This window comes from Mobula hypostoma, chromosome 2 (assembly GCF_963921235.1).
Source record: "Mobula hypostoma chromosome 2, sMobHyp1.1, whole genome shotgun sequence".
Classification (NCBI taxonomy): Eukaryota; Metazoa; Chordata; class Chondrichthyes; order Myliobatiformes; family Myliobatidae; genus Mobula; species Mobula hypostoma.
The window spans coordinates 109,218,758-109,231,794 of NC_086098.1; the positions used below are offsets into that span (position 1 = coordinate 109,218,758).

General features: G+C 42.0%; 1 protein-coding gene across 1 annotated transcript in view; it reads right to left on the reverse strand.

Moving 5' to 3' along the window:
* rngtt (RNA guanylyltransferase and 5'-phosphatase) overlaps positions 1-13,037 on the reverse strand; it is a 384,105-nt gene that overhangs the window by 120,133 nt on the left and 250,935 nt on the right. The window contains exon 12 of the mRNA XM_063040367.1: positions 7,448-7,516. Coding sequence (XP_062896437.1) covers positions 7,448-7,516 — 69 coding nt within the window. The remainder of the gene's footprint in view (positions 1-7,447; positions 7,517-13,037) is intronic.

A 13,037-nucleotide genomic window follows, 5' to 3' on the forward strand; every position in this document is an offset into this window, starting at 1 on the left:
ACAACTGTTGCCTGGGTGCTTCACCAGTTGCAGCTTTGTGGGAGAGTGGCAAAAAAAAAGCCACTGTTGAAAAAAACTCAAATGAAATTTCAGCCAGCGTTTGCCAGAAGGCACATGGGAGACTCCGACATCAGCTGAAAGAAGGTCTATGGTCTGATGAAACCAAAATTGAGATTTTTGGTCATCAGACTAAACACTGTTTGGCGTAAGCTGTACATTGCACATCATCAAAAATACACTATCCCTACCGTGAAGCATGCTGTTGGCTGCCTTGTGCTGTGGGGATGCTTCACTGCAGCAGACCTTGGAAGGTTTGTGAAGGTAGAACATAAAATGAATGCAGCAAAATAAAGGGAAATCCTGCAGGAAAACTTGATTCACTCTGCAAGAGAACTGTAACTTGGGAGAAGACTTGTTTTCTGGCAAGACAATGACCCCAAGCATAAAACCAAAGCTATACAGAAATGGCTTAAAAATAACAAAGTTAATGTCCTAGAGTGGCCAGACCTTAATCCAATTTAGAATTGGCCTTGCAAAGAGCTGTTCACTCACAATCCTCATACAATCAGACAGAGCTTGAGCAGTTTTGTAAAGAATGGGAAAACCTGCAGTGTCCAGATGTGCAAAGCTGATACAGACCTATCACACAGACTCAAGGCTGTAATTGCTGACAAAGGTGCATCTACTGAATACTGACTTGAAGGGGATGAGTAATTATGCAATCAATTATTTTGTGTTTAATAATTGTAATAAATTTAGACCAATTTGTTTTCACTTTGACACAAAAGAGTCTTTTTCTGTTGATCAGTGTCAAAAAAGCCAAATAAAATTTAATGATCCAAGGGGAGAGTAAATACTTTTCATAGGCACCATATCTGAGGAAAGTTTGATGATCATTCATGATACCCTGCCTTTAGCTTTTCTCAATAACCTAGGATATATTCAATTCAGACTCTTCTGTTTTGAGCACTACCAGCTTTTAAATACCTCCCTTCTTCTTTAATGTTATCCGCCAAAGCTACCTTCATTTTTATTGCTCCTTGAGCAGAATCCTCTATTGAAATCAGATGCAAAAAGGGAACATTAGCGCAGTATTGTACACTACGAAGCCAAATTATTTTTTGTTTTTTTTTTATCAATTACCTTCAATCGACAAACATTTTATTTATCCATTCTCAAACTTAATTAATTTATAAGATTTGGGCAATATGGACAAGGCCAGCATTTATTCTTGGTTATTCCTTTTTTAGATCACTGTGACGTGCAAGTACTACACTACTTCAACTTCCAATCAAGGAAACGGGAAGGTACTAAGATTGCAAAAGAAAAACCTTTTGGAGGCAAAATATTCTCTGCAAGTAAGAATTAGCTTGCTTTCACAAATAGGAATTTATCGCTTGGTTTGTTTCATCAAGATGCATATCCGATTATCTTATTTAACAGCTATTATTATCGTCAGCACAGCTGCTTAATACAGTACCAAAAAGGTTATGTGCTGTATTTATCCCACTGTTATAATGTTTCTGCAAAATACAGCTGTACAATAGAATCATTTAGAAAAGACTATACCAATTATACTGATTGACAAAGCATAAATTAAAAACAGTAAAATTACTGCATGTGGAATGAAAACAGTGAAAGCAGCTTCAGTGATGATTTTCTGTTAGAAGGAAAACACAGATGCCATTCATCAAAGACCAGTTGATTCCTAATTCCTAATGAACGTGCACAGAACATTTGATAAAAATAAATGTATCCCAGTTTTCACCTCATAAAAGGAACACGAGTACAGACACTTGATTGAGGATAAGTTTTCCTACAATAAACACAAAGGAACTATCATATCTCAAGATAAGATTTATTTAATCAATATCGTCCTATAGAAATTGCTAATGGGTCACAAATATGGCTGTAATGACAATACACACCTACTGATTTTAGCCAGAGAACTTTGCCTAGCTAGATATCCTCCATATTTATTTAAATAAATGATTTAATAAACTAAAAATATTCAAAACATAACAATACAATCTATGACTTCCATTACAGTTTGATATTCTGGGATGAAAATATCCAACATCTTGATATATCTCCTTGGCTTTTGACTAAAGTTCAGAGTGGTGCTTTAATTCATCAGAGAGACTGCTAAGAAAATACAATGAAGTATCCCTGTTCTCAATCCAGAGGGCATTGAGGTGCTGCTGAATACCTGCCATGATGTTTCATTGGACAGGCTTATTGTAGAAACAGAAAATAGGAGTAGGGTCTATTCAGCACGATAGGCATAATCCATGCACCTTCGTAGTGTTTATTCTGGGTGGAAAATTTCACCTGACCTTGGCACATCCCATGTTCCAAAGCTGTAAAAGTTGGTTCTGCAGTCCCTAATCAGTGAGAACAAGCACCTTTGTTTGTTCAGTCTTGACCTGTTAGGGTTTTTATGAGATACGTTCTCATTATAGACCTGAGTGATGAATCTGTAGAATTCTTAGTCACAGGCAGATGGGGAGGTCAAGTTACTGGGTATATTTCAGGCAGAGGTTGATAAATTCTTGATTAGTCAGGGCATGAAGAAATACAAGGAGAAGGTCAGAGATTGTGACTGAGAGGGAAATGGATCAGCCAAGATAAAATGGTGGAGCAAACCTGATGGGCCAAATGGCCTAACTCTGTTCCTATAGCTTATGATTTACTAAATATCTATTACATGCATCAATTCCTCCACCCCAGGAATTAGTCTTTTAAAGCAAACAAACAAACTGTTGGAGAAACTCAGTGGACCAGGCAGCATCTGTGAAGAGAAAGGATTTAGTGTTTCAGATCAAGACCTTACATGGGGACTGAAAGAGTACGAGAGAGTTGAGGGAAGATGTATAAAGTGGAGAAAGGTTGCATGAGAAAGGTGAGCAGAAGAGGGATGAGGAATGATATGAAGATGCAGCCGGGGGAGAGGAGGATGGGGAAGGTGTTGGGTAAGAGAAGCAGGCAAGTGATGAGGGGAAGGATAGAGACGGGGGCAGATGGAGCCAGGTGGGGGAAGAGGAGTTAAAAGTAGAGACAGAGGCTGGAGGGTGATGAGCAAGGACACAAAGGCTAGCAGTAATGTAATCTGATAAGTAAGTAATGAAAGGAACCTGTTAAGTAATGGGCAGACGGAGTGAGATAAGGGAGGGGTTCCAGTAGGCGGAAGTGGATCCAGGAGGGGATGCGGAATGAAAATAGGTTGGGAGGCTGGAGTATGGGAAAGGGAACAAACATGGGAGGACCAGTGAAATGGAACACAAGGATAAGGCATACCTACAATTGGAAATTTGGTATTGATAGCATAAACCTTTGTTGCAATTCCTCCTTGGCAAGAACATCTTTGGTCAGATAAGGAAATTAGAATGGCACAAATAATAGCAGATGGGGACGCCAAGACCTGCATGGCTGCGGCAAGATATCCATAGTCCAGTACTCACTTTAGCAAGGAAGGACACCAATATAATTTGTTTTCCAAACTGCTATCAGTGATTGGTGCAGAAGAATACCCTGGTCTTGTACTTTCACTGCCTCTAATCTCTCCACATAATAATCTGTGTTTAAAACCAAAGATAATTTCACATTGATCCATGCTTCTGTCTTGCATTTTCCAATTCATTCAGTTCTTCAAAAACCATATTGAGTCTTTGCATCCTTCTGACAGGTCTGACTTTCCCTGAGCTTTGTATTATTAAAACTTGACTATACCTTCTTGGCCCTGAGCTGTTATGTAGGAATAGCAGAGCAATCTAAAATGACAGTTTTCCATCAAATATCATACTGCAGCTCCCTCAGTTCTTAAATTTGACATTTTTAATTACAGCAGGCAACTCTACGTAACTATCTAAGTGAAAGGTACAATAACAAAAACACTTGTTTCCTTTCATTTTGGCAATAAATAGAAACATACAAGGAAGTTACTTTAGCAGTAGAGTCAGGCTATCTTAATTCATGCTCTCAGTAGGTCAACATCCACTCTGATCACATTCTTTAGGTGTGTGACGTTCCATAGTCACGAGTCCAAGGACAGGTGGGCATCAAGACAATAGACAGCCTGCAAGGTTCTGATTGAGGGAGGTGAGGGACAATGAGTGAAAACCCTTTAATTTGAGTACTTAATTTGAGTCAAAGAAGTTGACTCCAGGATCTGCACGGCCAGCCAGGCTCTGGGGAGGCTGCGTACCAGAGTGCTCAATCAACACAACGTCCGCATCTCCACAAAACTGAAAGTCTACAGAGCTGTGGTCATCCCTTCTCTCCTAGATGGACGTGAGACCTGGACTCTGTACCGTCGACACATCAAACAACCGGAGAAATTTCACATGCGCGCCCTCCGCCCCATACTTGGCATTCGTTGGCAAGACTGTGTCTCCAACCTGGCGGTCTTGGATCGCGCGGAGTCCACCAGCATTGAGTCCCTGATCATCAGAGCCCAGATGCGGTGGATGGGACACGTCATCAGAACGGACGACCACCGTATGCCTGGCCAGCTGCTCTATGGTAAACTGGAGACCTCAAGGTTGTCCATACAAGCGCTACAAAGACGCTGTGAAGGAAACCCTACGCTACTGTGACATCCAGCCAAGGGGACCAGAAGCTGCGTCTGCTGACAGAACTCACCGGTGAGTCCTGTGCTATGAAGCCCACACCAGTTTTGAAGACAGACGCAGCCAAAAACTGATGGAAAACCGTGAGCAGCGTCACAGAACAGCAGCCACAATTATTACAACAACGGACTTCCAGTGCCCCAATTGTGCTAAGATTCGAAGAAGACACGCTGTTGTGCAGTTTATCTGTGGACACGGAGGTGGCTCTGCAGTCCCAGTCTGGAAGTGCAGAGTCGAAGGACTACCACAAACTTTCAAAAAAACGATATGCTTTTCCTTTAAGGGAAATACATTAAATTTAACAATTAAGACTCTTGAAGGAAAATTTGCCCATCTACATCAATTTCTCCTACTGACTGTTGATAAATGTGATTCACTATATAAAAGCCATCTTGGATTTATGATCCACATTGTTTCAGCAATCCTAAAGAAAACTTCCATGAACCATCAAAGGGATAACATTGGCATCCAAATATACTTGCTTTGTCACATTTAGTTCAATGGTAACTGATAAGTAATTTGTGCACAAAGTAAATGATTAAATCTTAGTCAACTTTTTTTCTTAAAAGAACTGTTAAATGGGGAAGTAATTAGATAATTACTTTCCCAAAAAAAACTAGTGTAATTTGAATTACCATAAGACCATAAGACAAAGGAGCAGAAGTCGGCCATTTGGCTCATCGAGTCTGCTGCGCCATTTTATCATGAGCTGATCCATTCTCACATTTAGTCCCACTCCCCCTGCCTTCTCACCATACCTTTGATGCCCTGGCTACTCAGATACCTATCAATCTCTGACTTAAATACACCCAATGACTTGGCCTCCACTGCCGCCCATGGCAACAAATTCCATAGATTCACCACCCTCTGGCTAAAAAAATGTCTTCACATTTCTGTTCTGAATGGGCGCCCTTCAATCTTGAAGACATGCCCTCTCGTACTAGACTCCCCCATCATGGGAAACAACTTTGCCACATCCACTCTGTCCATGCCTTTCAACATTCGAAATGTTTCTATGAGGTCTCCCCTCATTCTTCTGAACTCCAAGGAATACCGTCCAAGAGCAGAAAAACGTTCCTCATATGTTAACCCTCTCATTCCCAGAAGCATTCTAGTGAATCTTCTCTGTCCCCTCTCCAACATCCTCTCGCACATCCTTTCTTAAATAAGGAGACCAAAACTGCCCACAGTACAAGTGAGGTCTCACCAGCGCCTTATACAGCCTCAACATCACATCCCTGCTCCTGTACTCTATTCCTCTAGAAATGAATGCCAACATTGCATTCGCCTTCTTCACCACCGACTCAACCTGGAAGTTAACCTTAAGGGTATCCTGTATGAGAACTCCCAAGTCCCGTTGCATCTCAGAACTTTGAATTCTCTCCCCATTTAAATAATAGTCTGCCCATTTATTTCTTCTGCCAAAGTGCATAACCATATACTTTCCAATATTGTATTTCATTTGCCACTTCTTTGCCCATTCTTTCAATCTATCCAAGTCTCTCCGCAGACTGTTTCCTCAGCACTACTGCCCCCTCCACCTATCTTCGTATCATCAGCAAACTTAGCCACAAAGCCATCTATTCCATAATCCAAATCATTGATGTACAATGTAAAAAGAAGCGGCCCCAACATGGACCCCTGTGGAACACCACTGGTAACCGGCAGCCAACCAGAATAGGATCCCTTTATTCCCACTCTGTTTCCTGCCAATCAGCCAACGCTCTATCCACGTATGTAACTTTCCCGTAATTCCATGGGCTCTTATCTTGTTAAATAGCCTCATGTGTGGTACCCTGTCAAAGGCCTTCTGAAAATCCAAATATACAACATCCACTGCATCTCCCTTGTCTAGCCTACTTGTAATTTCCTCAAAAAATTGCAATAGGTTTGTCAGGCAGGATTTTCCTTTAAGGAATCCGCGCTGAGTTCTGCCTATCTTGTCATATGCCTCCAGATACTCTGTAACCTCATCCTTGACAATCGACTCCAACAACTTCCCAACCACCGATGTCAAGCTAGCAGGTCTATAATTTCCTTTTTGCTTCCTTGCCCCCTTCTTAAATAGCGGAGTGACATTTGCAATCTTCCAGTCCCCCAGAACCATGCTAGAATCTATCGACTTTTGAAAGATCATCGCTAATGCCTCTGCAATCTCCACAGCTACTTCCTTCAGAACACGAGTGTGCATTCCATCTGGTCCAGGAGATTTATCTACCTTTAGACTATTCAGCTTCCTGAGTACTTTCTCTGTCGTAATTGTGACTACGCATACTTCTCTTCCCTGCCACCCTTGAGTGTCCAGTATACTGCTGATGTCTTCCTCAGTGAAGACTGATGGAAAATACTTGTTCAGTTCATCCGCCATCTCCTTATCTCCCATTACAATTTCTCCAGCATCATTTTCTATCAGTCCTATATCTCCTCTCACCTGTCTTTTACTCTTTATATACTTGAAAAAGCTTTTAGTATCCTCTGATATTATTTGCTAACTTCCTTTCATAGTTAATCTTTTCCCCCTTAATGAACTTCTTAGTTTCCTTTTGTAAGCTTTTAAAAACTTCCCAATCCCCTGCCTTCCCACTAATTTTTGCTTCCTTGTATGCCTTCTCCTTTGCTTTAACCTTGGCTTTGACTTCTCTTGTCAGCCACGGTTGCATCGTTTTTCCACTTGAAAATTTCTTCTTTTTCTGTGCCATATAAACCGATCATACAGTCAACGGCAGCTTACAGAGTTTCCTTAAATACTTACTATATTCCTACATGACTGCACTCCAGTTAAAATCTTTACTACATGTTTTTAAAAAAATTAAGCTTACCCCAGTTGGTTGAAAAATCAGTCCATCCACTTCATGGCTAACTTCCCGAGCAAAGCTTCCCTCCAACAGCTAAATTAGAAACAGAATAAGCAAATTAATAAGTTCAACAACTGAAATGATTACAAAAGCGTTGAGGGGAAAAAGCTAACTTAGCTACTAATTGTACATTAGCTGCAAAAGTTGAGTACAATTAATCAAAACTGCTGGAGCATTTTAGCTTCAAATTGCATGGAACAAATATTTCTGATTCTGTAACCAATTTATTATAAGCAGTTGAATACAATCCAACATTTCTCCTTTATCTAGAAATAGTTAATAGCTTTTATTGCTTTCCACTATGATTAGCATGTAATTGATGAAAACAAAACATATATCTGGTATATCTATTTATCTACAGTACCATGCAAAAGTCTTAGGCACATGTAAAAAAATTCTGTAAAAGTGAAGATGCTTTCAAAAATAATGAAAATAAAAGTTTCTAAATATCAAAAAAACTATACAGAGCAGTAAACAGTCATGAACTAAATCCAATTATTTAGAACTGCATCAATTCTTAGGTGTACTGTCCTGCAGTCCTGGTAAGAAAATCAGTTGCAAGGTTGTTCCAAGTATCTAGGAGAACTTTCTACGTTTCCTATGCAGACTTTGGGTGTCTTGCCACTTCTGAATGTCTAGGTAATCCCAGATCGCCTCGATGATGTTGAGATCAGCGCTCCGTAGAGGCCATACATCTGTAGCAGAACTCCCTGACCTTAGTTTCACTGAAGGTAGTCCTTTATGACTTTGGATGTATTTGGGGTCATTGTCTTGCTGCAGAATGAATTTGGGACCAGCCAGGTACCTTCCTGATGGTATTGCATGCTAGATGAGACTCTGCTTGTACTTCTCAGCACTGAGGGTTCCATTAATTCTGACCAGATCACCAACTCAGTTTGAAGAAATGCAGCCCCAAACCTGCAGGGAATCTCCACAGTGCTTTACTGTTGGCAGCAGACACTCATTCATGTAGTGTTCTCCAGCTCTTCTATTGAAAAACTGCCTCTTGTCTGAGCCAAAAATTTCAAATTTTGATTTGTCAGTTCAGAGTACTTGCTACCATTGTTTTGCACCCCAGTCCTCTGTTTTTGTGTGTATGTGAGTCTCTTGTCTTCATTTCCACTTCAGGGGGATGGCTTTTTAGAAGAAACTCCTCCATAAAGACCATAAGACACAGGAGCAGAATTAAATGTTTGGTCCATCGAGTCAGTCATTTGATCATGACTGATCCACATCCCCCTCAACCCCATTCACCTGCTTTCTCCCTGTAACCTTCCATGCCCTCACTAATCAAGAACTTGTATATTTCCACTTTAAATATACCCAAACAATTTAACAAATTCACCACCCACTAGCTAAAGAAATACATCCTCATCTCTGTTCTAAATGAACATCCCTCTATTCTGAGGTTCTGCCCTCTTAGACTCTCCCACTCCTCTCCATATCCACTGCATCTAGACCTTCAAAGTTCGATAGTTTCAATGAGATCATTATTCTAAATTCCAGCAAGTACAGGCCCAGAGCTGTAAAATGCTCCTCATATGATAAGCTTTTCATTCACAGAATCATTTTCACGAACCTCCTTTGATCCCTGTCCAATATCTGCACAGCCTTTCTTAGATAAAAGGCCCAAAACTGTTCACAATGCTCCAAGTAAGGCCTCACAAGTGTCTTATAAACCCTCAACATTAAATTCTTGTTTTTATATTATAATCTTCTCAAAATGAATGCTAACATTGCATTTGCCTTCCTCAAAATGACTCATCCTACTAGTTAATCTTTAGAAAAACCTGCACAAAGATGCCCATGTCCCTTTGCACCCTAGATTTTTTAATTTTCTCCCTGTTTAGAAATGGTCTATGCTTTTATTCATTCTACCAAAGTACATGATCATACACTTTCTGACAATGTGTTCCATCTACCACTTCTTTGCCCATTCTCCTTCTGCAGCCTCCCTGCTTCCTCAACACTACATGCCCTTCCCCCTACCTTCATATTGCCCGCAAACTTGACCACAAAGCCATCAATTCTATCATCCAAATCATTGAAATACAACAGAAAAAGAAGTGGTCCCAACACCAACACCTGCGCAACTCCATTAAGTTACTGGCAGCCAATCAGAAAAGGCTCCCTTTATTTACACCCTGCCTCACTTCAATCAGCCCTAATCTTGCCAAGCAGTCTCATGTGTGGCATCTTGTCAAAGGCCTTCTAAAAACCCAGGGACACAACATCCACTGATTCTCCTTTGTCTATCTTGTGTGTTATTCCCTCAAAGAATATCAACAGATTTTCCCAAAGGAAACCATGATGCTTATCTATGCTAACCCCATTTGACCACATAAGGTTTGTATACTTCTGCATTTTTCTGCTACAAGTACAGTCGGCCCTCCTTATCCGCAAGTTCCGCATGCGAGAATTCAACCAACTGCGAATTGAGAAAACCTGGAAGTGCTCTCCCAGCACCTGTTGTTCAAGCATATATAGATTTTTCTTCTTGTCATTATTCCCTAAACAATACAGAATAACAACCATTTACATAGCATTTACATTGTATTAGGTATTATAAGTAATCTAGTGATAATTTAAAGTACACAGGAGGATGTGCGTAGGTTATCGTGGATCAGGATCGGGAAAAAAACAGAAGTTCTCTTACTAAGTAAGTCGGAACAGGTACATCCGGTATTATTTAGCATCAGTTAGTCAAACGTTTGTCTTAATATATAGTATATATTTCACTTTTCTATGCATATAAAACACTTAAGAAACATATGTTTCAGCGCCAGGCTCGGGAACAGAAGTTCCCGAGTTCAATTCAGTGACAGATCGCTCCCGAGCGCGCTCTTCATCCGTGCCGGGTTGATGTGGAAGATCAAAAACCCAAAACCCCAAATCCCAATAATTAAACCACTGCGTTGTTTAGTAATAATTGTAGCTTTCATCCGGGCAGGACTTTTCTCACTTTATCCTTTAAAATTGTTCCAATCGTTGACCCACTGTAGCCTAACGCTTTTCCAATGACCGATGGCGTTTCACCTCTTTCTGATTGCTTTATTATTTCCACTTTATTTTCAGTCGTGATCGTGATTATTTTCATGAACAGAAACACTGCTGATTCAGAGCTCCACCGCCAGGTCCTAATGTCCACCGCACTGAGACAGGTTAAATAAGGTCCAGGGTTCCACTGCGTCCTAAGGTCCACCGCATTGAGACAGGTTGAATAAGGGACTTGAGCATCCGCGTTTTTGGTATCCGGGAGGGGTCCCAGAACCAATCCCTCGCAGATAAGGAGGGCCAAATGTACTTACCCAAATGCCTTTAAAAGTTGTAATTGTATCCACCTCTGACAGCTTGCCCCAGATAACTACACACTATTATATGAAAATGGTGTCCTCAGATCTCCTTTAAATTTCTTCAGTCTCACAATGAACTTGTATCTTCTAGTTCTAGCAACACACATCAAAGTTTGAACGCAGCAGGCCAAGCAGCATCTGTAGGAAGTGGTGCAGTCGACGTTTCAGGCCGAGACCCTTCGTCAGGACTAACTGAAGGAAGAGTGAGTAAGGGATTTGAAAGTTGGAGGGAGAGGGGGAGATCCAAAATGATAGGAGAAGACGGGGGGGGGGGGGGGATAGAGCCAAGAGCTGGACAGGTGATTGGCAAAAGGGGATATGAGAGGATCGTGGGACAGGAGGTCCGGGAAGAAAGACAAGGGGGGGGGGAACCCAGAGGATGGGCAAGAGGTATATTAGAGGGACAGAGGGAGAAAAAGGAGAGTGAGAGAAAGAATGTGTGCATAAAAATGAGTAACAGATGGGGTACGAGGGGGAGGTGGGGCCTTAGCGGAAGTTAGAGAAGTCGATGTTCATGCCATCAGGTTGGAGGCTACCCAGATGGAATATAAGGTGTTGTTCCTCCAACCTAAGTGTGGCTTCATCTTTACAGTAGAGGAGGCCGTGGATAGACATGTCAGAATGGGAATGGGATGTGGAATTAAAATGTGTGGCCACTGGGAGATCCTGCTTTCTCTGGCGGACAGAGCATAGCTGTTCAGCAAAGCGGTCTCCCAGTCTGCGTCAGGTCTCGCCAATATATAAAAGGCCACATCAAGAGCACCGGACGCAGTATATCACCCCAGTCGACTCACAGGTGAAGTGTTGCCTCACCTGGAAGGACTGTTTGGGGCCCTGAATGGTGGTAAGGGAGGAAGTGTAAGGGCATGTGTAGCACTTGTTCCACTTACACGGATAAGTGCCAGGAGGGAGATCAGTGGGGAGGGATGGGGGGGGACAAATGGACAAGGGAGTTGTGTAGGGAGCGATCCCTGCGGAATGCAGAGAGAGACGGGGAGGGAAAGATGTGCTTAGTGGTGGGATCCCGTTGGGAGGTGGTGGAAGTTACGGAAAATAATATGTTGGATCCGGAGGCTGGTGGGGTGGTAGGTGCGACCAGGGGAACCCTATTCCTAGTGGGGTGGCGGGAGGATGGAGTGAGAGCAGATGTACGTGAAATGGGGGAGATGCGTTTAAGAGCAGAGTTGATAGTGGAGGAAGGGAAGCCCCTTTCTTTAAAAAAGGAAGACATCTCCCTCATCCTAGAATGAAAAGCCTCATCCTGAGAGCAGATGCGGCGGAGACGGAGGAATTGCGAGAAGGGGATGGCGTTTTTGCAAGAGACAGGGTGAGAAGAGGAATAGTCCAGATAGCTGTGAGAGATAGCTGTGTTGTTTGCGTTTAAAAGTCTTCTAGTTCTAGATTGCCCTGCCCTGAGGAAAAAAAGATCTAATTCTATGTCCTCAGATGTATCAGTATTACAGTAGAGTAAAGGGAATTACAGAGGTGTGGGAGAGGAGCTAGCCAAAGTTGATTGGAATGGGACTCTAGCAGGGATGACGGCTAAGCAGCAATGCTTGGAGTTTCTGGGAGGAATTGTGAAGGTGCAGGATTGATACATCCCAAAGAAATAAAACACTCTGGTTTCCTTGGCAGTGTAATTCTAGGGAAAACGATCATCCGCCCCACCAAACATGTGTGATTGGGGTGTGAGCACACCCCAAAGCCCCTTGTTCGTTTGGATGCTGTGTCATTTGCTACCCTATTACAAATTAATGCCAGGAAATAACAGAAGGTACACTGCATTCAATTAAAGGAATTATATTCATGAACCTTAACTGAAGGGTTAGTAAAGAGTAACATAAAGAAAAGGGCCCATTCTAATTAAACAGTCAAATGTGCACAAGTTGGAGCTCATCTTGAACTTCTCTCTCACTCATGCGCTGGGTCCTCTGTCAACCTGAAAGCACACACCACCTTCCAAATGTCACTCGCAATCCATCTCGAACAAACGGGTCTCCCACCGGATCATAGGCTATGACCAGTTCTCCCCAGCATCTTCTCTCTTCATCTCCTCTCAAACCAAAGCCCAAGAGCAATCTTATTGTTCCTCACCAAGAAAATTGGATGGCACATATTCCACATCATCCCTCATCTTCAACAATAACCAAAGCAGGCTGGAAGCAGAACAAACAGCTCTTACAGAGCTGCTAAATGAAATA